A 24,555-nucleotide genomic window follows, 5' to 3' on the forward strand; every position below is an offset into this window, starting at 1 on the left:
AAGCCAAAAGTACCTCACTCCATCATTGTAATGAGCACCATACCATGGTTGAGAAACGCCAGTTTCAATTACAAAGAGACAAGCAAAGCAGGGCGCTACGCAAGCTAAGCAACCCAAAAAAACGAGCCGTATCTGCTTTCCTTCCTTCCTCCAGCCTACCTAACTTCTTATTTTGACGAAGAAAAAATCCAATTTTCCTTCAGTTAGATCAATTGCTGAAAAAAAGAAAAAGAAGCAAAAGAAAGCATATCTTGACCGAATTGAACAAGAATATTGTCCAAAATTGAGGCAAAACTCAGTTTTTAAGCAGGCACCATTCAAATTTGCACCACTATGAAAAAAGATTTACATAAATATGACTTCTTTTTTATTATATTTGTACTTTCTCTTACACTTTCGGCCTTTTTGCACTTTTAGGCTTATTTTTGTGCACCTTTTTGTCTCTAAAAGGCTTTGCTGCCTTGAACATTTTGCCCGTCGCTACTCATGAGGATTGGTTTTCATAAAAGAAAATCAGTGCATCAATATTTGTTGTTGTACCTATAGTGCAGATTAGCGAAATACGTCAATATGCTCTGACGTTTTGCGAAATAATGCTTTCAGGACAAAAGGTTTATGTTTGCAACAATTAGTGAGAAACTTCTAGTTGTTAGGAAAGACATGAACTTCTTTTCCTTGCTTCTATCCAAAGCATTTATTGGTTGATTATAATGTAATAGTATCAAAGTCATATTGTTGCAAGGAAGATAAATCCCGGCCAAGGCTTCCTCTGGCCAGAAACAAATTCTGATACCTTTAACAAAATATGTCAATAAGATAAAAATGGAATAGTTTCAATTAACGACCAATCGCATTTTTCAGATGTACTTGTAAAATGTTTTGTTTCAAAGGTTTAGTGTCAAAAGTTTTTGTTACAGAAAAATTCGAATCTTATGTATGCTATCAGTGCATAACTTTGACAACCTCTTCTGTGTTACCTAAACCAGATTTATGTCCCAAATGTGATCAAGCTCGTTTATTTGGCCAGAGCTTTTCATCATCTGCTGTATATATTTTGGATAAAGTGAACAGTTCAGGAGATGCAAAGTTTTCACGTCGGTTGTTAGTCCATTCCTCCAGGTGCCTGTGATCTATATCAGCTGAACGAAGAAAGATTGTAAGGAGTTCGTTCTTATCTTTTAACATCAACATATTTAGTCTTAAAAGCGGCCGAGACACGAAAGGTCTGGTCTTTTTTTGATCATGCCTGTTCTATCATTTTTTATTTCCCTTTCTGTCTCATTGAGTTTGGGGACTTTTATAAAAGGTCCAAATCAAACCATAGAATTCGGTAAATCCGCTTCATTGTGGTGTGGATTGGACGAGGGGTAAGTCTTTCTAGACATTGCAAACTATATCTTACTCAAAACAAACTTGAACGAACATTGCAGCTTTGAAACATGCCAGTGGACAACTCCTGATGACACAAGTTGCCGTTTTGAGTCAGAGAGTGATCCATGTTTGGTGAAGCCTGATTTTCATCTGAATCCGGAACCATTCCATGGCAAGACAAATTGCAGCATTGCCATGCCGACTGTGAACGATATGCATAATGGAGAATGGCAGGTAAAGGGAAATTCAATTTTTTTTGGCGGACTACAGTACCAAAACGATGCTGAATAAGTCAAGATCAGCAAAGATCAGGCGATTCCCTTCTTCTCTGATCAGACGATTTGTTTCTAGGGTCCCTTACTCGTATAGTCCTTTTCATTATCATCTCCCTCTTGATGAAACAAACGTGGAAATAACACTTTCTAGAATGCCTAACATAAACAAGGTGTTTTTCGCTGATCAATTCAAACACCATGAATACACCACCAACACTGTTGAGAGGCTTTTCAATTGCCATAAAGGCAAAGTTACACTTTTGCCATCCAAAGATGGATAAACACAGAGCTATATAGAGTGTACTTGCAGCATACCAGCGATTTTTCATCAATATCCTTTTTCATTAAATTGTGTCATAAAGCTAAAAAAGTAAGTTTTTCAAAAGGAATGATTTTAAAGTCAGTCACCAAAAACTTGTAAATATGTGCTTTTCCCAGAACTATTTTGTTGGAAATGATGATTCCCAAAAAGTTAGTGCGTTATCAAACATACAGTATACGAATGCCTAATTAAATACTGTTCATTTAATAATCTCTTGATAAAGTTAGGCAACTTAGAGTGCATTCTCTCGTTTTTACGTTTGTTTGTCCGCACTTAGAAGACGCAAAGGGTTCGTTCCGCTCAATGAAAGGACTATTGGTGGAGGGCTTTCGAGGGTTGTCGTTATCTTTAGGTATCCAAAATACTATAAAAATCAATACACCATTGAGTCGAAAAGAAGATTCAAAGCATTTATATGGTAAGCGCTCAATGGTGGAAAAGAGTTGAATGTCTTAACAATTCTTGATCATAGTTGAATGATTTGTAAAAAACCTGGAAAATATATGTTGTGTAAATTTAGCAACCTTAATAATGAACTCCACTTAAAAAATAGGAAACTTAAAATCAACAAAGTAAGCCCCAAAAACAGGTTTCTTAGGCTTTAAAGTATGTTTTATGTATGTTAAAGAGTGGCAGATGAAAATGAGGCAGTTTATAAAAATGCCATATCAGATGAAAAGTTTTTTTAGGGATAAATGGCTGGGAACTGTAATTCAATCCCTTAACAAAGAGCTATTAAGCCTCAAAGTTTCAATTGACCTCCCGAAAATTGGTCATGACGTCATCTTCTTCTCGTGCTTAAATGTCCCAATTGCAATTCAGCTTCACAACATTTTTGCCAAAATAGCTGTACATCTGAGTTGGAACACCAGGAGAAAAATTGTGGCAGTTTCTAGGGCTGAAAAAAAAGACCTGGACTTCCAGGAGCATCTTTGGACTCTCCAGAGGCTTGTGGAGAAAGCAAGAAGCCACCCAGAGGATGCCTCGAGGAAAAAGGGTTCCAGCGGCCACTACAAGATCTGGACTGACAACTTCAAGGCCGGGGTTGCGTATTCAATTCCTCTTGTGGGCCTAAATGACACAACGGTGTTGTGTGATTAGACCTAGACACCGGATTTTGGACGCCACGTAACCTTTCGGTTGCAAGGACCTGGGGCTGTTCAGGCAGCTGCGCAAGCGGTTTTCAGGGACCTGAGGAAATTTGCTCCACAATCCCTGAATGTGTTCCGAAAGGTGGGACACGGGCAAAAATTCCAAAACATAGGAAGACTTAATTTAAGAAAGAGTTACAAATGTGCCGAAAGGCTGAAGAGCACTTCGCATCCCGTAATTGTTGGTAGTCTCCAAATATAGTTGGACGTAATTCAGGGTAAGACATTGATACTTTTAACAGGAGGATTGGACATGGCAATCGGCGAAGCTAAGGCACTTTGTGAAAACAGGATTTCAGCCCCCCAAAAGTTACAAGAGATACCACCATACATTAACAAAAAGCCATTTTAAAGAAAGAAAATAGAGTTTTTACGACAAAATTTCGAGTTATATTCCATTTAATGAAAATATCGAAAAAATATCTGGGTTATGTTGTAAAAAGTCTAGAGTTTTAAGAATAGGTAATTATGAATATAATAAAAGATGTGCAGTTTAGTCTAAATGCTAGTACCTTACTGCCTGTTTCCATTTATGACTTGGTCAAAGAGCTGTGAAAAAAAGAAAAAATTGGCCTAGCTCCGCTGATGTCCATTCCTCTAGTTAAAGCTAGTTAAAGGTCTCTCTAGGTAAGATTAAGATCTCCATCGAAATTGACCACTTACAAACTGAGAGTAAGGTGGTTCTGGAGGTCAGGTCGAATCCGAACGCTTTTTTCTCTAATGCAAATTCTGGGCCTTTTGAGATTGCTGGGGAAGCAGTTAGCACTGTAGAGGCTATAGCTAACATGCTAGGAGATCAGTTCTCCAGTGTGCTTTCAACCCCATTGAGTTTATATGTAGCAGCTCAATGTTTTAATGACGACTCTGTTGATATTGATGACGTGAGTCACATTGAGCAATTTGATGATCTCATAGTTACAGATCAAGATGCTTTAGAGGTTCCATCAGGGACTTGATCAAGCCTTTCGAGCTCTCCTGGTCCTAATGGTGCGACATATCAGAATCTGATGAGATGCTCGCTGGTTCTTGCTCCTGTTTTCTCGTACTTGATGCGATGCATCCTTCTTACTTTGACTTGCTGCAACGGAAAAAATGGTGCAGCCGGCTTTAAAAGCATCCATGAGCTTTGTCCCAAACCCAGGATTTAAGGTTAATTCTAGCGACCATATATCAATGTTCACATGTCAGCCTTTCATCATCTAATACTCTTTCTAATTCTAAATCCTACAATAAGTAACGGAAGGGGAAAATAGCAAAGAAACATGAAGCATTTCTACGCCTTTACCTTTGATTTAGCATTTCATGAAGTACCCCTCCAATGGCTATTGAAATATTTGATGGTGCGACGACGTGTAGAAAGAGAATATCCTAAAATTCAGTTTAATTGCTATGATTAAATTCATGATTAATCAGTAGACGACGAAAATAAAAGTTGCCTTTTCAGGTAAAGTAATCATTTTGAATGATTAGTTTTTGTTTTGATTTTTCGCGGGCTTTTCTAACCGCTACAGGGAATGTATTCCTCAGTACTATTCCAATGAAAGGTTATAATTCGTCTATTTATTAACTTTCATTCAATAAATGATACTTGGGCTACCAACGAATTTGAGCAAAAAACTGCTGAGAAAATACAAAGAAAAGCTGGCAAAACTTGAAAAAGTTGTGAAAATGTGCAAAAACGTTGTAAATGTGCAAAAACAAGTTGCAACTATGCAAAAATAATTGGTACAATGGGGAAGAGGTCGCTTTTAGACCCATTTGGCCTCTTTGTTGCATTTTTATATGTTACAAAATTTTAGGTACCCAATTGTACTTACTAGACTATCCTTGAGTTCACGAGATATTAACATTTTTTCTAATAATATTCAACATTAGGACAAGTTTTCAATTGATACAGATGTCATGATAAAAAATTGAATCATTTCTGGAGCCAACTGTTTTGGTGCTGAGGGTGCTTTTGTGCACAATATAGTTTTAGGTCAGATCAAACCCATGACGGCAGAAGTAGCTCAACTGTAAGCTCTCTTTTTGAAGACTTTCCCAAACTGAAAAAAAGGAGTTGAATTTGATATTTTCAATTCGCTGGTAGACCAAGTGTTGCGTATAGTTGAAGTGGCAACAACTAAAAAGAACACAATATTTCATTTTGATTTTGCCGTGGATTACATTCTTTCGCACGGTTAGTAAAGTAAGTGAAACTCCAAACCAGGAAATTTGCTAAAAGGTTCTGTCTGAGGATTTAATCCTTGATCTGATCATCCCGCACGGAAGTAAATTAAAAGGTCTTAAAAAAGGAACAAGTTAAGAAGGAAGACGATAAAGACCCAAAAGACTTGGAAAATTGTGTTGTTTTTTTCAATTTCTTGAAATTTTCGCCAATCAAGTGGTTTTCTTGATCAAACCTCCGAAGTAAATTTAACATCTGGTTTTTATTGTGTCGGGAGAAAATCACAGATTTGCCCCAAAAATGCTTACTATATTTGGTTTCTACCCCATTCATTGGTCTTTACAAACGAAAGCAATTTGTGACACAGAAAATCTGTCTCAATAAAATGTTCCGTAGTATGTCAGGACTGTTCCTATAACCAAAGTTCTTATAACGAGATTTTGCTGCGCTTCCTTTCATTTATGGCTGGTTTTGGCTTCAATTCCAGTGTAAGCTTGATAATTCCCCAACTGAAAATTTGGATTTGTACGTTGCCAAACGAGCCAAGATTTCTCTCGGAGCTGGCTTTCCTAATGAAGGACCTTTGTTCTTTGTCGCAGGTGAGTACTATGCTTTGATAAAGACAACCTTTTTCACATGATCGTTTGTCATACCACAATTTTGGAACATGTGTTTGCAGACAGGCCTATGAATTTAACTTGCAATGCCACTAATGGACGCCCTAAAGGTAAATTTCGATGGGAAATTGTCGAAAAGGGTAGTAGAAAGGCCGTGAGAGAAAGGTCAAAGGTAAAGTAAATGTATCAATTTTATTGCTAAAATGGCAGACTGTCCTCATATGGCGTTGAGTATAGTTGCAGACATTGCACTTTGTGCCCCAAGAGAGTCACGACGGGGCAACACTCAAGTGTATCTACGAACAAAGGAACAAAGACAAGGGTCTCATATTCAAGCCGTTACCTGGAGCAAGCATCACTTTGAAAGCCACTTACATTCGGCAAGAAGCCTTACACCAAATCCCTTCTGATGCCAAAGTAAGATTCACTGGTGATTTAGTAACGGTCAATAAATTGTTGGAACTAGTTTCTGATCTATTCCATAGGTGGGTAACATTGTAGAAATCACCTCTGAGTATGAAGCCGATCCCATGCCTAAAGCTGAAGACATCCTTGTGGAGATCGTCCATGGGGAAGAGAAAGTGATCCAAGTTTCTGTAAAGGACTCCGAACATGAAGACTATAGCTTATCGCTGGTAAAGCATGATTCAGACCCAAATTATTTCTTGTTTCCACCCATCTGTTGGCCGATTAGAGGACATATTTTTCAGAGACATAGTCCTAAGAGAAGTTAGTAATGATAAATAATTCCGACCATTTTGCATTAGATTTCAGATGAGTGTACATCTACGGTCACATTCACTATCAAGGATATAAAAGGCGAAGAAATGAGCAAGAATCATAACCTCATAATCAAGTACCCGAGTTCAAATCTTGCACCTGAAGTTTTCCCGTAAGTACATTTGAATTTACCTAAAAAGTGCATAAAGCAGGTAGGATTGGGACTGGATTCAGGACAGCATGCATTAAATTGGGGTCTTCACGATTTAGCATAAGCCTGGAAATTAGGAATAATCTTTAAAGGTTAGGTGATTCCATTTTTTACATACCACGGGGAGATAAACTAGTGTCACAGGACCGGTTGGGCACTCTTAGGCGGTTTGGACTAACTTGAGCCGTTACATATATTTTTTCACTTTTTAGCACTACCGTAGCCTTAACCATGAATGTAATCGTTTTGAATTAAAAAATAATCTCTTTGGCACACTTTTCATCCCAAAAAGTATTTATTGCTTGGCTGAAAATATTTTGAGCGTCAAGTACGATAAACGTGTTAAATCGACGGAACTGATTATCAGAGTGAATTTGGCTTTGCCGCTGCGATAGTACGAGCCACAGAGGCGCCGACCAGTAGATTTAACGACGTAAACTTAAAAGGCAGATATTTGGCTCATGGGTGAGTAATTGATATTTTTTGAATAAAACGTGTGCCAAAGAGTTTATTCTTTGATTCTAAACTGTGAGATTCATGATTAAGGCCATGGTCATGCTAAAAAACGAAAAAATACATGTAACGGCTCAAGATAGTCGAAGCTGCCAAAGAGTGCCCGAACGGCCTTGTGATACTATTTTATCTCCCCGCGGGAAGTAAAAAATGGAATCACCTAACCTTTAAAGATCATTCCTCATTGTGGAATTCACTATTTGCGTTGACGGAAAATCTAAGAAGCCAGAACGACTTTTTTGTAATTAGTCGTGTGTAATGCACTGCTTTCAAAAAAGGGTCTATTGCGATGTTCTGACAAGCAAAAAATCCAGGAAATCCTGGAACTCTTGTCAGATATTTCAAATTTTTATGAAGTGAGTGGACTACAAGCGTGCACAAGTTACCTTGCGATTTTTATTATATATATCTACATTGTAGAGTACTTTCTTGCGTTTCGAGTACTTTGGCATTTCAATAATGTGCTATTACAACATAACAAGAGGAGTTAGACGAAAAGATTTAAATTAGTCTAACTTTATTAGATAAATAATGGGCAAACGGAAGAAGACGTCTTGATGCACAAGCCGTCTGTCCACCTTCGGGAATCGTCCTCTAATAAGATCATGGTGTCCAAAGTCTAAGAGTGAGTGGAAACACTGAGATTAGTCACCAAACATGGCGCCACTTTGGCAAAATTAAGGGTGACACCGTTTGATCTCCATTACGAGATACTGGTTTTACTCAAACCATGAAACTTGACATTGTTTGCCTTCGTCTACATGAGTCAGTTTGGTAAAAAGTCTTAACCCGGGAGCTCCTAGGTCGACATTTTCTTCAGTATGCTTCTCTTGCGAATCAGCTATTTAGCTTGAAGGACCTCAGTTAGGGTTCTCGACTTGAGCAAAAAAGAGGCACTGCCGAGCAATCAAAGATCGCTTAATGATAATTAGACATTGCTTACATGTCAGAACTGACATTGTTTACCTCCCACGCAATTGGTGAATGAATGCCAACAACCCTTTTGTGCCGGTTCTTCATCTCGAATCAGATCCTCTTCCTCCTCATTGATCTTGAACATCTCCTCGCTATCTACATAAAAGTTTCAGTTAATGGACAAGGTTTCGTGAGTAGAACCATGCGATTCTAAGAAGGCTTGACATTTTTGTCAATAAAAATGCACCAATGCTGGGATTCCAATCCCGATAGCGGTAAGGAAGTCCGCACAAAAAAATGTCACGTAATTATGGTATTTGAGAATTGTGTTCAAACCAAGTTATATAGGTTCAAACCATACTAAGTGACGATGAATAGATGTTGGCAGAAAAAGGATATATGTGATGCAATTTCTTGGATTTCCTTTAATCGTGTACACTAGGGAAAATTGGATGAAAGTGCTTCTCTTTCCATTCGACTAGGCCTTTGTAGAGGCCTGCGATTACATTCAAGTTCAATCAAGTTGAACGATTGATGTTTCGCAAGCTGCACTTTTCGCTAAAGCAATCTTGCAACGTAATGGCTGCTCATTATCTTTGTAGAAGCAAAAGACAAAAATTATTCCTGAAACTAGGAACCCTGTAAAGCATACAAGTTAGCCCCACTTCTGGAAACTACCAGATTCCCTACGTCATTAAGTGCGCGCGAGCGCGCGCGAAGAGGTCCGCTAAAGCATGTCAGTGGTGGAGTGGAAACTGGAAAGCTCGGTCGAAGATCGAACGCCTTCCAATGTCTTGACCTTTCCGCGCCTACAGTCGCGAAGTAGGCTGCGTGACTGTACTTCTTGAAGTTCCGTACAGCTCTCGGTTTTTCGGAAGTAGGATGCGTGGCTATGTTTTGAAGTTCCGTTGGTGAGGGACAATTCGAGTTTCAATTTGAAATAAGCCCGGTCCCGTCAAATCCCGTTTAAGTTTTGGTACATCTCAGTACCCTACTTCTTCCGAATGTTATCCAGGGTTTTTTCTTCTCGTACTTGATTATGACAACAGTTTTAGTTTTTTACCTTTGTTTATAAACAAATAATTAACAATGTGATAAGAAATTACAAAAGGCGGGATAATAACAGTTACAAATAGAACTGGAGAAATTCAAACTGTAGAGCAAAATTGGCAGGAACTCAAAATGAAGCAAGTTGTAGCAGAAGGGTCAAAAAGTTCATGGTCTTGAAACATTAGAGGAAGAAGTTGAGGCTATCTTTGATGGGAAGAAGGATCAACATTGGGGTTCATGAATTATTTTGCGGTAAAGCCTTGGAAACTGAATGGATCTCCTTAAAGACAATTTGGTTTGCTGGTAAGGTCTGGAGTTCATTGTGCAAGCTTCGTTTTAGTTCTTTTGGGATGTTTTTTGAAGCCATGATTTTCCTAACTCTCTTGAATTATTCTTCCATAGTTTTGGCGTTTTCATCAAGCTGAAAAAGAGAACTCACAATTTGAAAAACGTTCCAATTATTATGCGCAAACAGCAACCAGCAGGTACTTTCTTCATTGTGTTCTATTCATAAGGTGACTCATGGCACTACATACACACTTATCCTTCTCGTCACATTCCTCTGTTCTTTGACAGACTCGTTAGATTGACACCCTTGGCCAACTGCTTCAAATTCAGCACCTGCAACTTTTGTTCTTGTCATATATGGTTCATCAGGTCCCTGATTTTCAGACGTTCTTGATTGAGTAAGGCACCCGAGGATTGAAATTTGTATGAGGATCATTGGTGATTACTAAGTATCATCAAAAATAGTTATTTAGTGCTTGATTTGCATTTTTCGCTTAACTTGCGCACGAAAACGCAGGTATACGAGCACAAGGTATGACAGATTAGGAAAAACTACATGGCTGGACCAAAGTCGGACCAATGAATTCATCTCTTCCCTACTAAACCAGAATTTCCATGCGGTCTCCTACTCTTGGCTGAGAGAAAATGGGAAAGTTAATGAAAGGAATTCCTTACCCGTACGCAAACTTTCGGCCATCACATATATAGATGTGGGAACATTCTGGGGGGCTGGGGCATGTTTGGCACACTAATACTTTAGACCGAGAGGAGCTGTATGAATATCGGTTGGCAGCTATTTGGTAGTTTTGGGGACTCTCGTCAATTGCTTTGGTGGTTTGGATTGTGAAACCACCGTCGTTGGTGGATCTGGCCAAGTAGTTTCCAATATCAGTGGTATGATTAGCATTATGGTTATGTTGTAATTTCGACGCTCCCGTTCCGTGGATTCCTTCAACGGGGTCGTGAATCTCTTTTTTTAAAATCTGTTTTGAGAGATGAATGTTTCGTCGTTCCCCTTGGTGAGAGTGGCCAAGTCCACTGCGAGCCAAAACCACGGTCCACCTCATGGTTAGAGCATCTCTCTTGGCCGGCTGTTTGAGGATCGGTCACAATGACGACAGAAGCACCTTGGGCTGAACGTGAACCTACAAATTGAGATGATCAGATCAGTTCAATTTTGGCATAACATAATAAAACAGCCATACTTAAGCCCCTGTCTTGACAGTGATGGGCTTTTGGGGAGTTTGACTTGGTCTAGTCTTTTTCATTTGTGGTTTTTGAACACAAAGAAATATCATCTTGTATTTCTTTCTGCTTGGGCGAATACGAAAGTATCGGTCAAATTCTTGATTGATTTGCCACGCCTCTTCCATCGACTAAAACTCTTTTTCGAATGGTTTATGTTCAGAGGCTTGAAGTGAAATAAAGAAAAAAATAAAAAAAATATTTGTGTTGAGCATTATTTTCGGGCTATGTTAAAGATAAAGTTCCGCAACCTGAATTCTTTAACTTGACAGAACTTCATGTAAAGCAGGGTATTGAAGCTCTCAAGGAATAAGGGATGTCACGACTGCATCATTGCTAAAAAGGAAATACAAACCAAAACCTTTACAAATAAAAAGCCGCCACTTCAAGACGCCATGCATGATTTGAAAAGAATTTTGAATCTTTAAAAGCCTTTTTTTCCTGGCTCAAAAGTAATGTTCAAGTAGGTTATTGAGGAAAATGACGGCATTTCTGAGAATAAACTATTGCAGGATTAATCCCGTAAGGTTGAATGACATGAAATTTTAATTTGATTCCCCATCAAGGATTGTAGAAAAGACCTTTTTCCATTTGAAAACATTCATAGATTCAAAGTCATTTCATTGTCATTGCTAGGGACTGGCAAATTGTGTAAAATAATTTTTATCACTAAACACCACTTTTTTAAACATTTGCACTTTTCACCTTTATTTGCAGCTTCTTACTCTTATTTTGCACCTCTTTTGCTCATTTGGCCCAAAACTGTTGTTTTGGTTGAGATCAGAAATTTCTTGGCGTTAGAATTGGTTTCAAAATAAATATATGAAAAGGGGAATTTTGAACAATTGGCGTCAATCGTTGAATTGTGCAGGCCAACAAAAGTACTTCACTTTTGGTTGAGAAACAAGGGAAACAGAAATGAAAAGAGCCAGTTTCAAATCCGAAAAGACAAGCTGAGCAGGTTTATAAGATAGTTAAGCAGCCCAAAAAACGCAACATTGCTGCTATCCTTACCTCCTCCAGGCTGACTATCTTCTCTTTTTGAGGACGAAAAATCTCAACTTTTCTTCAGTTAGATAAATGTAGAAACTAGATCAATGTTGCAGATCTGCTGGTGGGAAAAGAGGAAAAATAATAAAGGGGAAGCATCCCTTAACCTAATTCAAAGACCTATGTCAATTTGGTCTAAAATTGAGGCAAAATTCGTTTTTTAAGAAGGTACTTTTCCAATCAATCCATACTACTTTGCGGAATAGACTGAGGAATAGTTAGAAATATCCAAACAAATCTTGGTAACTTTTTAAGGCAAATGAGCGTTTAATCTGAGCCAAAATTCAATTCGCCAATCAGATCAAAGTTGCTCATCATGTTTGTTTGTTACGAAGTCAGATGGCAGCTCTCTCGCTCGGCCTGCCATCTGAATGATGGGTGTCCCAATTGAGGGATATTCCTGCTTCGTCATCACAGCCCAACATTAATTATTACCTCACACTCGGGAATGACCGCAGGTTCGCCCATTTAAGGTGTTAAGGCAGCAACTTATGCTGTAATTTAAATACCGCAAAGAAACTTAGACTTGGCAAAACTGAGGGATCGAAACTGAATTCGCAATTTGGAAAGTGGATGCTCTAACAATACGGTACCCCAGCAAGCCTTGGTGCTCCTCATGATTTTGTGAGGTAGAAAACTTGAAAAGATGGATTTGAGTAGTTTTCTCAAAACTGTATTGTAAGGCGTTTTGTCCATCGTGTTGAGACGGTTGAGATGGCGCTGTATCCAAGAATCCTGCTAGAGCTGATGAATATTTCACTCTCAGGGTTTGAATTCAAAAAAGCACAAAGGAATGTTCTGCCCCATTATTTCGTGGAATTTTTGATGCCGAAACAACTAGTGATATCAATTATTAATACAAGCTTAAATTGCATCAAATACATTGTCAAATGGGGTGGCGATTACAAGGTAGAAAAACAAATTGAAATCGCTTTTCACACTTCCAAGTGTTCAAAATAATCAAAGGTTTAGATAATTTTAAACCAGAACATCTTTACACACCGATCAATCACGAAATCGCTATGCGAAGCCAAACTCAAGCCAACCTAGCAATATCCAATTCAAGATTGGACATACGGAGGAATTTATTTACAATCCGGTCTATTCATGTGTGGAACAGTATATCTGAGTCTAGCAGAACCTGTCAAACTCTCCAACTCCTTCAAACCATAGTTTGATCATTGCTACTGATGGGATCAAACAAATAATCACCGAAGGTTCCAACTAGGGCTACCAATTTACACTTTCAGTGGCATATGGCATCACTGGGTGAATATCGGAAAGCTGTGAGTTAGTCACAAAAAGTAACCCTGACCTTTCTTCTATCAAACCAGGGTAACCTTTTTGGTCAAACCTAACCTTTTAGGGTACGATGGAAACGGCGGTGCTTTGAGTTTCCGAGCTTTTTGGCGCCATAACTTGGTTCCTGAAGATTAAATAAACCTTATGTTACCTAAAATTCCTTGATTTTGGCATTAAAAAAAAAAGTTACCTTTTGGTCCAAGGTTTGAACCACTTATTATAATCAATTAACATGCAATGAAAGAATGTATGTAGTACATGATTAACTGTGTGGAACACTTAACACCTTGGTTAAGGCAGTCGTACAAGTTCTACAGGGTGTAAAGAAATTAAGTGCCGCCCTTTGTGCCTTCTGAAAATCCTTCCCCCGCATTCAAAGATTTACTGGATCATAGCATTGAGTTGCACAGTTTGATTAGAAGGCACTATTCCAAGACCTATCACCATACCATCAAAGATCATTTTTTAGTCTAAAGAAGATTGGCGACCATCTAATGTTTGTCCATCCGAAAACTGACTCTTGTAATGTCTGTTCTAAAGGGTTTTGCAGTTCTTGCATGCAGTTTTCCATTTCCCAATGGTTCGAGCATGTACACCAAAAAACTCACGCACACCTCTCAACCTTTAGCCTGCCTTCAGCAGACTTTTGGCTAGCTCTGACCTCAAGATTGCGCTTTGTTGAATTTTCGAACACTGTTCCTCGTGGCAAACGATGGAAGGGTTACCAAAAACCTTTAGATTAGATCATTTGTGATAAGCCATTATGTTTTCAACAGTTCCTTTCGATAGAAGCCTGGATTTCAATGTCAAACAAATTCTTTGAGGGGAAAGAAAACTTGTCAGAAAGATCTTAGGATGTAAAACGATGTTGACTGTTTTGTGGCTTATATAGTTCCTTTTCCATGTTTGATTTGGTTATTTGATTCTAGGAAAAACTCAATATTTTGGATTAATGTGCTAGAACATGCTTGAACGACAAATCAAAAAGAGTTTCGCTAGTTGGAAGAATGTTTTAGGAGGGTACACATAAACACAAAAACTCGTTCTGGGGGTCGCCAGTTGCAATGTTGTTGAACTGGTATTTATAGTGCCTTATCCAATCCAATCTGAACTTGTATGGTGGTCGTGAACTATTGCTATCCAAGAAGCATCTCCTATTCTGGCTATGTCAATATGGCACGTTAAGATATCATTTGGATTTAATTTCCTTCGCTCCCACATTTCCGTTCTTTGGCAAGGTCTAAATTTCGGCAAAAATTTCAACCCGGTCTATGTCTAGTGACATTGGTTGAGATCTGATGGTTTGATGCCGTTTTTGATCATTTAAGAGGAAGGGGGAATGGCCTGGGAGCTCCCTCAAATAAAATATGTTATGGTGTATTTGGTGTATGGTTAAGGTTGATGTAAATCTTTTTTCAATGCCTTGACTTCATTTGCAACTTAGCACTTCCAGAAAAGCTTGAAAAGACGATGCAAAATTGAAGGCACAAGAACATTGAGAAGACATTCGTCTGCATGTCTTAAAAAAGAAATTCTTTGTAGATCTTTTGTATATCACTTGTAAATATCATCAAAAAACCAACTGGACCAAATTTCTGTGTCACGGTGTAGAACACATCATGACTACAAAAACAATCAAATGCTATAATTGGTAGGCCAAATTAGACTGATTTACCACGGGAAAAGATGCAATGGAGCTTGCATGATGTAATAGTTGGCTCTGTGGGCTGGATTAGGCAAACCCCTCCTGCTCTGGCAAACAAAACACAAAAAAATGCATTACGTCAACATTTGCCTTTTCAGTTTGAGGCTCAACATATCTAACATGGAACCAAAGACATCGGACAGCTGGATTGCACGGTGGATGCCGACACTAATAATAATAATAATAATTGGAATTGGAATTGTTGGTTTTGTGTTTTTTTATCGCAAGCAACAATCTGACTCAACATCTCAAGCTGGTAAGTAGCAAAAGTTTACCGGGAATATTTCTTATTTCGACTTTGCAAGTTTATTTTGTACTTTTCGTGTAGTGGTGTTTATTTTGAATATTTTTTCAACCGTGTCTGTGATTGCATTCACGTAAATATGAAGCTTGCTGAAATCTGAAGATATTAATAGCGTTCTCGGCTAATCTTATTTGGAGGGAGAACATTTCCTAGTTCTTGCCTTTTTTCGGCAGTTTTAACGAATTCGTGGCATTTGAACACTTTTTGCTTCTTCTGGAATAATTTAGGTCTTTCTGTTTTGATTTCATCTTTCTAAACCAACAATCATTTTTGTCCTGGACTTCGGCAAAGGAAGATATTTTTGTGTGTATAGGGCATGTCAAGTGAAGGAAATATATAGAAAAATGTAGTCGGCACCCTGGTTTTGGGCATTTTGGGGAGGGATAAGTAAGACAAACATCACCATCAACTCGCGCTCATTGAATTTTCAAAAAATAAGTGATTTTGAGGGGGCCGTGTTACAAAACTCAACAAAATGAACATGTTTGGTGTAATTCAGTGAACGCACTATCACAGTGGCTCAATACCACAATACTATTTGCTTAGACAATCAGGTAACACGAAACAAATGTCAAAATTCAATGTTTGGCTGGGCATGTTGTCTTTGATTTTACTCCATGGAATAACGTCAACTGTTCATGAACGCATTCACTTGACAAGCCGTATGCATGTCACTTATTGTAAAAGAGTCAAAAAATTGAGTTACAGAACCAAAAAAGGTGAACATTGTTGTTGTATCCTTGTACGAAAGCAAAAACATGTCATCTGCGCTTGATTCTCCTTCAGAACGCCCAGAACAAACCTTGCCCCTTCATCAAGAAGATCCTTCTCAAGTGAACGCTCAATCCGCTCTATAAAAAAAAACCTGTTTGTTTTGGACGATTTCAATATTAAAAAAAAAAGAATGAATACAAGCTGTTTGATTCTGCAGTATGATTTTCATTCTAAGGTAAGTCTCAAACAACAAGTTTGGATGTTAATGTCATCACAGAAGTCACAAGTCTCTACTTTAATCCAGATTTCCATGTTCAAATTCATTTTTGCAATGGGGGCGCAGACTCAGAGGTGGAAGGTCGACTTGAGTCTTCCCAATTCTGGAGTTCTTCTCGAACCATGTCTTCCATTCTTTGTCGTCGGGTAGCATCATCCGCTGAAATTAGTAATGACATATTGTATTTTATACTTCATCCCATGTCCACGGTCAAGTTTTGTACATGAGACAATCCCTGCTTAAATGATTCCAACATGTGTGGAACAATTTGAATACATGACTTCAAATATATTGAAGTTAAAATAACTGCATGGCCGTGACATTTCAGTCCAAGCAAAATTCTTGCTTTCAAATCTGTTTTAAGCCTGCAAGAATAGAAAAACCCAGCTTTGAATGCAACATTTTTTTGAAGGTCTGATACGGTCAATGAGCCTCAATTATTCCAGTTTTGTAGTCAAATATAATTTTTGAATTTGATGAGCACTTCATACAAGATTGGTAAGCTATTACCAATGTCACGAAATCCCCAAGACCTGTTTTCCGTTATTTCTTCAAGCAGACTCACATCCATCGTCTTCAGTGATAGCTCCTAAAATCTTGGACATGGTGGCCTTGCGCTTGGTCTTGCCCTTTTCCATGGACTCGAGTTTGATCAGTACGGCATCGATCTTGGTCACGATGCTACCGATTGAATGTTCCATCCTGTCCACTCGTCGACACAATCTAAACGAGACCATTTTGTGTGAAAATACGCGTCAACGACAATGAGGAAAAAAGGGGGCTGCTATTACACTCCGAATTGCTCTCCTCCAACATTTCCTTGAGCACTCTTCGGTCTTCCCCCGGCAGCTGCACTCTTGATTCGGGCAGATCGCAAAGCCCTGGCTTCTTTTCCGGACTTGGGCCTGGGTTCATTCTCAATGGTCTCCTCCTCCTCACTTTCATCATCCAGCGCGTCGAGGATCTCATTGGTTTGGTCAGAATTGAATTCAAATTTACCATCCTTATCGTAACGCGAAAAGAACATCTCTATCTCCATATCGCTGAAGTTGCATCTGTGGACAAGCATAAAGCCCAAAGTTAGTACATTCTCAGTATTTAACCGGTTTCCGGTTTCGAGAGGATTGCATCAAAATTTGGTGGGGATTTTTACGCACTTTTTCAAGTTCTGACGGACTTCGTCATAGGTCACGGTCCCGTCTGAGTTGGCCAGTTTCAGGGCATTTTCAATATCAATGGCCTTATTACGTGCGCCGACTGTGCCCAAGACATTGTTGTAGCCACGTTTTAAGTAATCTCCAATCTCAAATTCGTTCTTTTGACCGGCGATCTCAGCCTTGACCTCAGAATAGGTGTCGTTGATAATGGCCAAGAACATGTTCTAGTTGAGTAAAAGAAAAGGAGTTAACGTCACACGGGTCACTCAACCTATTTACTTAAAATGTATTTGTCTGCAATTCTGTGGCAAGAATAGAAATGTAGACATCCTTACCAATAACACGAAGAAGACAAAGAAGACGTACGACAAGAAGAAGATGGGCCCAAGGACTCGATTGGCTTGCTCAATGGCGGCAAAGTCGAAATCTCCCAAGATGGTTCTCAGCAACGTGAAAATGGCATCGGAAAACGAACTGAAATCCTTCACTTGAGTGCCGAACAACAGATATCCAAGTTGAGCAAAGGCGAAGAACACAATGAAGAACATCACTCCGAATCCGGCCACGTCCTTGGCGCACTAAAACAATCGTCAGAGAACGGACATGAAATGCCAATAAGGGCAAGAAATTGAAATGCCTTGAGCCTTACCCGTGACAAGGTGCTACTGAGTTGGGTCATGGTTTTGTTGAACGAGATGTACTTGAAGAGCTTGATCCAAGCAAAGAAGACACAAATAGCCACGGCATTATTATTCTGTTTGGACCACATGCCCAAAGATGTGAAATCGGCATACTGATCAGGTTGAGCGAGCAGATCTTGAAGCTTGGATTCAACCACCACGTGGGTGTACAAGTTCAAGAATATACACACTATAGATATCTGGGAACCAATTATATATATATAATATTGAGGTCCTTCCCAAAGCAAGGAGAATGAATAAAAGGTAAAGAAAAATAGGTCTTACAATGATAACCGTGAGGTCCAACATGTTCCACACCGACTTGAAATAGCTGTACTTGTGTTTCCGTATCTCCAAAGCTTCCTCTACAACGTAATAGAAGATGAATCCACAGAAGATCAGCTCACAAGCCAAGATAAAGTAGTCCCAAGCAGTCACGTAACGGAGAAGTTTTACGGTTCGGAATGATGAGAAGGGCAGGATCCCACCCGTTGCCGGGAACTCAAAGGTCAGCCTTTAGAATTGTGATATACTATTAGAGAAAAAGAGAGTCCGTTTGATATTGGGAGACCGTCAAACTTACTTGACAATGCAGAAGAGATTGATGTTGGCGTTGTAGACGGTGAAGTCTACAGCTGCGAACCTAGTTCCCCGAGTTATCCAGAGCCCTTCTTTGAGTTCTTTGATGATGGCAGCCGATTCATTTTGGAGAGAATGGAGATCCTGCACCGATCCTGCACCCGAATACGAGGTCAAAATTCCAGAATGAGCTGCTCCACCCAAATCATCGGCAGAAGAGTACCGCCAACTGAAAAAAGTGACAAGGTTGCGATGACGACAAAGCTAAATCTTCCGAGAATTATGTTTCTCACGCCAAGGCACTGGTTCGTTTGCGATATCCATTCCCAAATGCTGATTTGTCCTCTATGGACTCCGAGTAGGAGTTATAGCATTGCTTGATGGCATTTTGGAAGTCTTCATGGACATCACAAGAATCATTTCTCACTCGAATTTGCCTCATTCTAAGAAGTATTGGGTTTCGTGAATGCATTTCCCTTTGATCAAACCTCATCAGTTGGCATACCTTGGTAATCCCAAAAGACGATTCTCATACAGGATATTTCGATCGGCCGGAGCCACAGGACAAGGTCCAATGGCCTCTTCCCCTCCAGGACATACAAAGTTCTTGTTGGATCCATCATTGTACAGGTATTCCCAATAAAGTCCATTGGGGAGATCGTCTTCCAAAAACTAGGAGATATGGTCGATGAAAGAGACAATATGTTAAGTGACAATATACGGTAAATAATAATACGATAAAGCAGGGCATTAGCAACGAAATTACAGTAATTCGCTCCTTTTTTCGAAAAGGGACTGTAAATTAATGACATTTTAAAATGGTGTAATTGTACCGACCCAAAAATTAAAAGAATTACTCGTTACTCGTTCCTTTTTCAACTGCCAAAGTGGCCCTTGATTTTTCGTGAATCTCGTGACTTTTGAGGAAACTTGGGCTCAACAGAGCCTTCATTCAACTACCATATTATAAGCAATGGAAGTCAGGGTTGATAATTGTGCTGGCTCTTAACTACTCTGAGGGTGTTCTTGGTTTTAAATTTTGTTGCATTGGCTACCTTATTTTTCACATATTCTCAATCAAATTCCGTTGGACTGAAGACCTAATTCAGTGCAGCGAGGATATTCTTTTTTTGGCTTGAGCATGATGCATCAAATTTCCCAACAATCCACATTTCCATGACTTATCCATCAGACAAGGATGCTTTACTTACTTGACAATGGCTAATACTGTTTTTGACATCATGACGTTTGCAACATTGTTTCAACCCTCAACAATCATTACCCCATTCTAGGGTCCCAAGCTTGACTCCTCAAAGCATGATACTGAAGTACATTTTGAACAACTATGCCAAAATAAAATGCCAATGTTCATTTTTGAAAACAGGTGACACGAAGTCTTCAAATTTTACGCATTAGGCCTGCTTAAAGCCAAAAACACAATTTATTTGTTGAAATATAGTCTTGATGGGACAAAAACCATAAGATATTGGTCATCTCAAATTTTAGGAAAAGTAATTGTAACGAGTAACGCCATTGTATCTTTTTTTGAGTGATGGTTGTGTAAAGAATTGCTATTTTTTGACCAAAGTAATTTTAACTGTAATTCGTTCCATTTATTAAGGAACAACTAATGCCCTGACGGTAATGGACAATATGAGCATCACTTAGGAGAAATTTATGTTCAAGAGTTCATAGGTCCATTGATAAGATGACTTAGAGAAGTTATGTCGTAAAAGAAAACATAGCTTTGGTTTACCGAGAACAAGGTGTCCCTTTAGATTTATCGTGCCAGCTTCTTTTCGATTCATGCAAGCTAACAGAGGTAAGCAATTGGCTCGTTCAAAGTTATTTAGTATGGAGAACCGTATAAAATTTAAAATTTTCTTTAAAATTACCGGTGGAAAGTGAGAAAATGAGATCGACTTCACTACTCAATTTCTTATGACATCGTCAACTGATTTGAATTGATTAGGCTTGGTAGAACTTTTTCTGCTTTTGATGTTGGAAAAAAAATCATGTTTGAACTATTTTTCACCCCATCTGTTCCTTGTTCCAATATTCTGCATGATGACATAACAGATTAGTGTTTCCAAGCCAAATATTCAAATGTTTGAATGAACAATGGAACCAAATACATTTAGTTCCTCTTTGTGGTTCTTGTACTTTGGCAATGTGAGGAAATAAATAAAAACTTTGAAAAAAAACAAGCGAAAATGTTAAATTAAGGTCCCATACTCAAATATCTTGAATTTTTCACCCACCTTAGGGTGGGATACTTTTGAATTTTGAATTGGTATTGGCCAAGATCTGTCAATTTACGTAGTAAATAATTGAACAGATAGCATGAAGGAAATTGGAGCAAAGCATTTTGGTGTGCACTTTGTGCCCTTAAACAGTGAAGATAAGTGACTTCTCAGTGCTTAGTGTGGGAAACTTCAGATAGTGATTTTGCGCATTTTCCATATCCTCAGAGGCATCAAATCTAAAGTGCTAATACAAAGGTTCGTTTTGGTTTGAAATATGTAATGTAAATCACATGCAATGTTTGTGCATAACTAAATGTCCACAACAATTAGCACCTTGGTTTAAAACCTTTTTGCATCTGCAAATATAGTTGCTGGTTTTTATTGTGTAATTTGGTTTCTTTTTTGACTTTGATTTAATTATTTGGTTCTACGATAACCCAATCATTTTGGGTGCACTGCAACCGATGCTAAGGGTCACACATTCGATGTGTCATGGACAAGAGATTCTCCTTCATCACAGAGGTTGCGTGAGTGGCTTCTGAATTCTTGAGCTCTTGAATAAATCATATAAATTTGGTCGGGTTTTTCATTTGAACTCACTTTCCAGAATTGGTCCACTTGTGAGACGGACGTGGCGCCCTCGAAAAGGTTGCTCATGACTTTTGTGTAGTAGAACATGGTTGCAGATGTCATACCAAAGGTCACTGTAAATAAGAATATAAAGGAAGTGTAATTAGTCCTGAAAACATAAACAGTCCTCCCAATATTTAGCAAAATATCCTATCCTTCCTTTCTTAGTCATCACATTTCACACGTGGGCAAAGTGAACTTTGTTTGCTTTTCTGACATCATTTACAACCATGAATCTCGTGTCAACAGAGTGCCCGTTTTATCAAGAGCCCTTATCTCTAAGCATTAGGAAGTCACTGGAGACACAATTTGAATCAGTCCAATAAGGTGTGCCAACAATGTTGATGCAAATATTCAACGGGTTATTTCTTCTACTATCGTTGGCCAGTGGTCAAATTCTAAAGAGCGCCAATCCACTTGCAAGACTTGGTCAAACTACCACAATATGGTGTGGATCTCAAAATGAGTAAGTCCCAGACCGATTTAGTTGTAAACAAACAAAACTGCACTAATACATACATTAACAAACACTAGCTTTGAGGACTGTAAGTGGATCTTACCCCAAGGTGAAACCTGCCTTTTCACTCAGGAATCCAGAGAGTGCACGGAGGACCCCAATATCTATGCGGATCCCAACAATCTCAGTGGAACTCAAAATTGTTCCATCGTCATTGGCTCAGTCACGGAAGCTTATCATGGACAATGGAAGGTTAGATACTAACATCTGATTCAGAGATGGTCCAATACCTCAACTAAATACTATCAAGCCCATTCAATTATCGTCAAGAGTGCGTCAGATTGGTACGGACAAAATCGAAATAGTTCGAAATTTTCATTTTGTTTCGAAGGACATGACACTCTATCAATATAAACGGGTAAAAACATTGCACTAAATACGACCAAATAATTAAATTATATCTAATCAAAAAAGCTGCAAATATAAAAAAAACATTTATCACTGAAATGCAAAAAAATACAAGTAGAACTTCGTATTTCTGTTTTTTCATGAAATGCACATTTGCCTCTGAGTGTGGTCCGATCGTATTCTTGATTCATTTACGTACTCAAGTTCTCAAGATGGAGATCAAACCATCACTCCAGTGTGACTAGATTGTTAGTTTCCTCAGGATGGAATTGATTTGACCTAAGAAGAAGCTAGTGAATCAACGCCTAGCTTGCTAAATAGATTTCGCACCAATCAATCAATGTTCAACTTTTCCTGATGTTTGAGGGTCACTTGGAGTGGCTTTCAGGAATACTCCTACGTTCTTAAACAAACCTATATTTCTTTTTGTTCAATAATGGTCCTAATTCCTCAAGCGCATTCTGAAATTTCTGAAATATCTGTGACACTCGGCTAAATTATATGTTGTTGCCTAACCAGCAGCGGGTTACCTTGTGAGACCAGCCAGATCATTATGAAACACCCGGTTGATAGCACAGCAATCAACCTGCCATAGTAGAAAATTACACTGTATCATAGTTACTCTAGCTAGTAGTGTTCATGGAAAATCAAAACTGCAATAAAAAGCACAAAAAACTCAATTTATCCTTCATCCTATTGTGCTCAATGGTCATCCCTCTCGATGAACCCGCCATATTTCTGCTAGAGGCAGTGCCATGTTCCTTGTATCGCCAAAATATGATTGAAAACGTCTGAATTTTTACTTTTTGAGAAAATGGCCAAGACATGTTGCATTGAAATTAAATGTTTTTACCCGCTCTACTTATCACTCACCCATTAATATGTCAAGAAAAAAACAAGGAGTAATCTTACTGTCCTACAATCGATAAATAATAGCCTAACATTCCATATTTTCAGTGCTCTCTAAAGAGTTCCGCTAGTGGAAAATATTTTTCCGATTATGTCAACGTGACCGTTGCAAAACGACCAATCCTCGAGCTTTTTCCTATTTATGGAACACTAAGCATCTGTGAAGGTTCGTGTTCATCATTTCAAATTGAGTTTTATGAAACTAATGCGTTGCTTTTGAAAACATGTTTTAAGGACAATCCGTAAATGTAACCTGTAATGCCAGAAAAGGCTGGCCTCAAGGATCTTTTCAATGGATGGTTAAAGGGGACAATGACGAAAACCTCAACCTTGGGCCTGGAAACATCACTCCAATCGCTGAAGAAGATCCCCAAGGGCACGAGAGTATTGCTAATGTAAAGTTGTCTGCTAGTTTCACTCGACAGAAGAGATGCTTCTCTTTAATAACAATTTCTACTTTCAGACCATCAATTACACTGCCAGCCGTGAACATAGGGAAAAGTCACTCGTCTGTATTTACCAGCAATTTGATGCCTTAGATCAACTTCTTTTTCAAGGAGAAGAACATTTGAATCTGGATATCAGCTACATAGGGGACCTATCTGTGAAACTGTCTCCTTCATCGGTTGAGGTAAAAACGTTCGAATGTTCTTAATTTTAACCAATTGTAAGTTTGATGATTATTATTGTTTGTATTCGCAAAGGTTGGAGACCGTCTTGTTATAACCGTCCAATTTGACGCCGAACCCAAGCCTGACCATAACGACATCGTTTGGCTAATCCAAAGCAGAGACGGATCTTCTACCAACGTCCCGGTAGCCAACGAGCCCATTACAATGGAGCACTACGAATCCCAACCTATGATCGAAGTGGCGAAGGATCGATTTGAGGTTGCCCTTATTATAAATAATGTGCAAATGGAAGAAGAGGTCTTGACGCACAAGCTTTCTATCCACCTTCGGGAATCGTCCTCTGATAGGATCTTGGTGTCCAAAGTCAAAGAGTGAGTGGCGACACTGAGATTAGTCACCAAACATGGCGGCCCTTTGGCAAAATTCAGGGTGACACACTCTGATCTCCTATTATGAGAAACTGGTTTTACTCAAACCATGAAACTTGTGATTGTTTGCCTTCCTCTACATGAGTCAGTTTGGTAAAAAATCTTAACTGTAATTCTAATTTTCGCGTTTTCTCTTTTAAGGATCGACTTAGTGGTTCTGGATTTGGAAGGCACAAGTCAGGTCATGCTGATAATCATTGCCGTCATTATAGTACTTCTATTATTGGCCGGA

At 38.8% G+C, this 24,555-nt stretch overlaps 3 protein-coding genes across 4 annotated transcripts in view; 2 read left to right on the top strand and 1 right to left on the bottom strand.

The window, feature by feature from the left end:
- Positions 1-24,555, top strand: part of LOC131892131 (uncharacterized) — a 58,626-nt gene that overhangs the window by 33,550 nt on the left and 521 nt on the right. Inside the window, exons 2-7 of one of the 2 annotated variants that reach the window (XM_059241903.1) lie at positions 21,814-21,955; positions 22,024-22,198; positions 23,312-23,429; positions 23,498-23,658; positions 23,727-23,894; positions 23,968-24,266. In XM_059241903.1, coding sequence (XP_059097886.1) covers positions 21,828-21,955; positions 22,024-22,198; positions 23,312-23,429; positions 23,498-23,658; positions 23,727-23,894; positions 23,968-24,266 — 1,049 coding nt within the window. In that variant the 5' untranslated portion in view covers positions 21,814-21,827. Of the gene's footprint in view, positions 1-21,737; positions 21,956-22,023; positions 22,199-23,311; positions 23,430-23,497; positions 23,659-23,726; positions 23,895-23,967; positions 24,267-24,555 lie in introns of those variants that run through there. The other variant, XM_059241902.1, reaches the window with a different exon arrangement.
- On the top strand, positions 1,160-16,136 carry LOC131892132 (uncharacterized). Its single transcript, XM_059241904.1, has 9 exons — positions 1,160-1,367; positions 1,431-1,605; positions 5,774-5,885; positions 5,966-6,075; positions 6,141-6,320; positions 6,389-6,538; positions 6,671-6,795; positions 15,001-15,158; positions 15,993-16,136. The coding sequence occupies exons 1-9, from the start codon at positions 1,243-1,245 to the stop codon at positions 16,061-16,063; spliced, it is 1,206 nt and encodes a 401-aa protein (XP_059097887.1). The 5' UTR covers positions 1,160-1,242; the 3' UTR covers positions 16,064-16,136.
- The window catches only part of LOC131892126 (polycystin-2-like protein 1), a 10,447-nt gene continuing 2,016 nt past the window's right edge, over positions 16,125-24,555 (bottom strand). The window contains exons 4-14 of the mRNA XM_059241888.1: positions 21,460-21,563; positions 19,119-19,285; positions 18,907-19,056; positions 18,618-18,842; positions 18,320-18,548; positions 18,004-18,234; positions 17,690-17,932; positions 17,355-17,578; positions 16,989-17,252; positions 16,763-16,920; positions 16,125-16,356 (exon numbers count right to left, since the gene is read on the bottom strand). Of these exons, the coding sequence (XP_059097871.1) occupies positions 16,241-16,356; positions 16,763-16,920; positions 16,989-17,252; positions 17,355-17,578; positions 17,690-17,932; positions 18,004-18,234; positions 18,320-18,548; positions 18,618-18,842; positions 18,907-19,056; positions 19,119-19,285; positions 21,460-21,563 (2,111 nt within the window). The 3' untranslated portion in view covers positions 16,125-16,240. The remainder of the gene's footprint in view (positions 16,357-16,762; positions 16,921-16,988; positions 17,253-17,354; positions 17,579-17,689; positions 17,933-18,003; positions 18,235-18,319; positions 18,549-18,617; positions 18,843-18,906; positions 19,057-19,118; positions 19,286-21,459; positions 21,564-24,555) is intronic.

The sequence above is a fragment of the Tigriopus californicus genome, chromosome 12 (assembly GCF_007210705.1).
Source record: "Tigriopus californicus strain San Diego chromosome 12, Tcal_SD_v2.1, whole genome shotgun sequence".
Classification (NCBI taxonomy): domain Eukaryota; kingdom Metazoa; phylum Arthropoda; class Copepoda; order Harpacticoida; family Harpacticidae; genus Tigriopus; species Tigriopus californicus.

Bases quoted from the DNA above. Each gene is read 5' to 3' on its own strand.
- LOC131892132 (XM_059241904.1), top strand. From the start codon at position 1,243: ATGCCTGTTCTATCATTTTTTATTTCCCTTTCTGTCTCATTGAGTTTG. The intron at 6,539-6,670 runs GTAAAGCATGAT...ATTTTGCATTAG, and splicing joins AAGACTATAGCTTATCGCTG to ATTTCAGATGAGTGTACATC. The intron at 15,159-15,992 runs GTAAGTAGCAAA...ATTCTCCTTCAG, and splicing joins TGACTCAACATCTCAAGCTG to AACGCCCAGAACAAACCTTG.